The sequence below is a fragment of the Rhagoletis pomonella genome, unplaced genomic scaffold (genome assembly GCF_013731165.1).
Source record: "Rhagoletis pomonella isolate Grant_MI unplaced genomic scaffold, Rhpom_1.0 Rhpom_scaffold_11735, whole genome shotgun sequence".
In the NCBI taxonomy this organism is placed as follows: Eukaryota; Metazoa; Arthropoda; class Insecta; order Diptera; family Tephritidae; genus Rhagoletis; species Rhagoletis pomonella.
This window is the reverse complement of record NW_023470264.1, coordinates 1-5,003: the sequence shown is the minus strand read 5'-3', so window position 1 is coordinate 5,003 and position 5,003 is coordinate 1. Positions and strand designations below refer to the sequence as shown.

The following is a 5,003-nucleotide window of genomic DNA, read 5'->3' as shown; positions in this document are numbered from 1 at the left end:
AGTATAAATAAAAGTCATTCATTTGGATAGTAAACCGTTTTATTATTTTGACAATTTTTTATTATGATAGAATACGGAATACACAATGTACACTTGTACTCAGAAAATTAAGCCGCCTACATCTTTTTTTCAGTATTCATAATATTCTTTATATTATTTTTTATTTTTTATTTTTTTTTATTTTTTTATAAAGGTACAGTTCACTCTATTGGCCTTGTTAATAAAAAATAAAGTTTTTGGGTATGAAGTTTTTTAAGTTTGGTATAAAACTGTACTTTTACTTTAAATTTGGTATAAATTTTGAGCATCGTTTTGCAGTTCGCTGGTATATCGTTTTTGCGGGCTGCAGGCGAGTCGTGTAACAAACTTCCTCCTAAACTGCTGCCCAAACAAAGGAAACGGGTAGGTGTATAAGGACTACAGCGGGTCGACATACCTAGCTACACTCAGAAAAAGGTTTAGTTATATTAACCAAGCCGCTGTGGTGTAGTGGTAAGCAGTGCGCGTTCCACTCCGCAACGCCTGGGTTCAAACCCTGGTCAAAGCAACATCGCAAAAAATATAGAAAAAGGGTTTTTTCTCAACAGCGGTCGTCCGTCGGCAGGCAATGGCAAACCTCCGAGTGTATTTCTGCCATGAAAAAACAGCCCCTCATAAAAATACAATCGCCATTCGGAGTCGGCGTAAAACTGTAGGTCCCTCCGCTTTGTGTGACAACATCAAGGCCCACGCCACAAATCAGAGGAGAAGCTCGGCCAAACACTAACATATGTGTAAGCGCCAATCTATTATTATTATTTATAATAACCAAGATTTGGTTATAGTGACCAAGTGACATAGTTGGATGTGGCGAAATAAATATCTAGTTCACGAAAGTCTGCAAGTTACTTGAGACTTCTAGTTAGGACAAATGTATATTTGTTAATAATTACAAAACGACTACCTTGAGAGGACAATATTGTTAGTTGAATAAAATCATTGTTGAGCAAATATAAACAATGCTTTGGTTGATACAAGTTTTCAATTAATTTTGTGAACTTGCTGTAGACGTGAATCAGCTAACCGTTTATTATTGGAAAAAAGTTTCAGTTTGACACAAATAAAAATTTACTCGATGGTTATTGTGTTTACTTCTTTTATTTGTATATACTAGCAATACCCGGCGCGCGTTGCTACGCCAAAGAAAAACACATGTATTTAGAGATTTGAAATTGAATACCTTTTTATTTACCTTAATGCTAAGGGATAAACAATATTTTTAGTTTTTTCATTTGGTGTGTAAATATATAAATTTTGTGGTGTCCCAACTCGTGAACAGGCGACGTATAATTGGCCATGTGAAAAGCACGAATTTTTCAAATCCAAACCCGCAATAGTTAATGATTGCCCTTGAGCTTTATTTATAGTTATAGCAAAGGCAAGACGCAAAGGGAATTGAAGCCGCTTGAATTCGAACGGTAAATCGTTGGAATTCATCGGTATACGTGGAATCAGCACATCTTCGCCTTTGAATTTACCGCTGATGATTGTTGCCTCGATCAAATTCGGTGTTAATTTTTTTATTATCACTCTGGTTCCGTTGCACAGTTTCGGCGCGTTCAAGTTCCGAATAAGCATCACTGGTGATCCAACTTTTAACGCCAACGAATGAGGAGGCATTCCAGGTGGCTCCAAAGAATTAAGAAATTCAGTTGGGTAATTAACAGCTTGATCTTTGTCCATTACTGTATCAATCGATTTATATTCGACTGCTTCTCCTGGAATTTTGAATTGAATTTGACCGTTTAATTTACTAACATCATCGTTCTTCGGAGCTAAAATTGCACGTTCGCGGAGCCATTCCGGATTTCGGTAGTTGATCGTTAAGTTCGGAAATACTCTGTCGATGACGTCTTTAATGCTCTGCTGCATTTGACAAAAGTTGGACGGAAATGATATCTCATTTGTTGTGCGATCAATATGAATTTTACCGTTTCCGATATCTAAACGTTGCTTTGAAAATATTTGGGCAGACGTATCTTGCAGCAAATGCACTCGCATATTTGTTGTGAGCGTAATTTTTTCGACATAGTTCCACAGATGCGATGCTTTTAAGCACGCGTTCAGCTCGTCTGCAGGCGTTGATCGTGGTAATGTTTGACGAAAATCACCTGCAAGAAGTATAAGAGCGCCTCCCATCGGTTGGTCTTTTCCACGAAAATCTCGCAGAGTTCGGTCAAGTGCTTCGAGCGATTTCTTATGTGCCATGGTGCATTCGTCCCAAATTATAATTTTGCACGTTTTAATGACTATGGCCATATCAGAGTTTTTGCTGATGTTGCATGTAGGTGTTTTGGTCTGGTGCAAATTCAATGGAAGCTTAAGTGCTGAATGCGCTGTACGTCCTCCATCAAGTAGTGTTGATGCAATCCCCGATGATGCTACTGCTACTGCAATCCCATTTCGCATTCGAACTGACGCCAATATTAAATTGATGAGGAAAGTTTTCCCGGTACCTCCTGGAGCATCTAGGAAGATAATTCCGCCATCTCCTTTGGTTACACGTTGCATGATTTTGTCATAAGCTTTTTCTGATCAGCAACTAAAAACTCTTTTTGCGTTTGCACAACTCGTTCAAGCTGATTTGTATCAAACTGCTGTTCTCGCATCAAGTCTCTGTCTTGTGCAGCATTTCTATCTCGTGTCGGTGCTGGCATACCGAGTAGACAAAGAGCTTTGTTGTTGATTGACATGCATAAGTCCTCCATTAATATTAAAGCTTCATTGAAAATGTCATCCGAATATTCCTGACTTGGATCGCTTGCACGTGCTTGTCTTAGAATATCTTCACTGAGGCTTTCACGATGCACTTCCCACAGTTGTCGAGGATTCGATGGTGCGCATGTTGTTAAAATTATCGCAAACAAAGTTCGTATTTGCTTTGGATGGCACGTGAGTGATGCTTCGGTCAGAGTTTTGTTCCAATTCTGATCATTCTCAAGTAAGCCCAGTTTAAAGCACGCTTCTCTGTACGTTTGGCATTCTACTCCGTCGATGGTTTTCAATGCAAGGAATGATGTCGGCCCTTTGATTGTATGCAGCAACAACCGCAAATAATAGCACTCGGCGTTATTTGGATGAACAGTATACACACGTCCCAATGCATCGGACGAATATATACCAGGATGCTCTGGAACAATTGCACCTCTTTTTCTTCTGTTGAACTTTTTTGTCGATGTGTTCCAAGTATAATATTTGGGCACATCTTGATACAGCAACGTTTTAGCTCAATTTTCGGATGTACACAATTCGAAAAAAGCAGTCAGTGTTGTGTTTTGTGGTTGCTCTGCTCTGTTTTGCGCATTTTCTTCGGTGAAGTAAACTCGCTGACCATTTTCCAAATGAACAGCGAGATGTTGAACCGTTGGATATCGTTCGTGAATATTGAATGCAAATATCCGCCATACTGCTTCGTTACTGCTGATGTAGCGCCCTGTTTGATATTGCGTGATCTCATCACCTCGATTTGCTAATCCGAATACTGCCATGTCACTGCCCTTGTTAACATATTTACAAATATATTTTATGGACTTTACCGAATTACAATACTCAACATTGATGTGAGCATTAAACATTTTTGAAAGTAGTGGCGAGTATGGCACGATCCATCTATTGTCTATGTCGATATCTACACTTCGCATCTTAATAGTAGTTGTGTATCCACCATTAGTGGGATTTCTTCGCCTATACAGAGGATATCCATCACCTCCAGTTTGAGTTTCAGTAAAGAACTCACGTGGATATCGCTTTGTGCATTTGCCGTTTTGCATACATGGTGAATTAGGATTAAAAGTACCGCATGGCCCATGATTCATATTTTTCTTGATTATTTCAAAAAGAATGGGATCTTCGGCTTGATTTGGAAGCTGATATAACGCTATCAATTTGTGTAGGTATAATTTTTTGCTTCAACCAAAACAAAATGTGAGCGTGTGGTAAGCCTCTCTTTTGCCATTCAATTAAGTACATCCTGCATCTGGTTTCTCCAAAAACAAAATTCTTCGTGATGACATTCGTAAGACTTATTAGCTTTTGCTTGAATATTCGAGCGAGAAGATCATGTCTGTGCGATAAGCTCTGACCTGCAAAAAGCAATTCGGTTATTTCACTCCACGATGGATTGCAAGTGAAGGTGATTAATAGGTCTGGTCGTCCATACTTTCGAACGTACGTCATAGCATCTTGCCCGTATTCGTGCATGTGCCGCGGGCTTCCTGTATATGTTACAGGTAAAATTACCATTTGTCCAATGTCAGAAATGTTTCCAACATTAGCAACTGCATCACGTAAATGATCGTATTCTTCAACGCGCAGCTTCTTTTGATTTAAGCGAATGAAAAGAAGACGTTCACTTTCGACTTCCGCGTACATGTCCACAATAAACTGTTGGAATAATTCACGACATTTTAAGATATGATTGGATTCATTTCCACGAATCATAATGCGGTTTGCATAATAATCCATTCAGGACACTTTCTATGTCGTCGCTTCACTTGTGCTGGGGTCGACTTGCCTGATCTTGAAATGATATCCTTCTTCTCCATGGGGAAACAGCACTGGATATTGGAGTGCATCATACGATCGATGTGTTTCCGATACTCTCTGCACATTAGCATTTCGCCGGTGGATAATGATGTCACGTCGATCGAATTCGGTGCCAACTATTACAATTGCAACATCCCCTGTTACTGGAGCATTGAAGCGCCTTTCATGTTCACCAGCAGGAGCTTTGTCTGCTCTAATAACAACACTATAGTCATCTGATGGCATTTGATCCAGAGGTGTTTTAAAAAGGCGAATCAAATTGTTTTGTTCATGGAACATTGCCTGCAAGCTTGAAATGATCTCGCGTCGGATCCCAGAACTAATTGCGCAACGCTTGTCTACTTCCAGTGCATCATTTCCAGTGAAATAAATTTGCAGAAATTTCGCATCTTGTTGTGGCACTGCGAGCAATGAACCGA

At 39.5% G+C, this 5,003-nt stretch overlaps 1 protein-coding gene across 1 annotated transcript; it reads right to left on the bottom strand.

The window, feature by feature from the left end:
- Positions 1 to 1,367: 1,367 nt before the first annotated feature.
- On the bottom strand, positions 1,368 to 4,479 carry LOC118756705 (the record flags this gene model as incomplete). Its single annotated transcript, XM_036491453.1, has 3 exons — positions 4,122 to 4,479; positions 3,576 to 3,916; positions 1,368 to 2,337 (listed from the first exon to the last, which is right to left on the bottom strand). Coding segments are annotated over exons 1-3 (1,669 nt in total), but the record flags the coding sequence as incomplete, so codon positions are not given.
- Between the last annotated feature and the right edge of the window lie 524 nt (positions 4,480 to 5,003).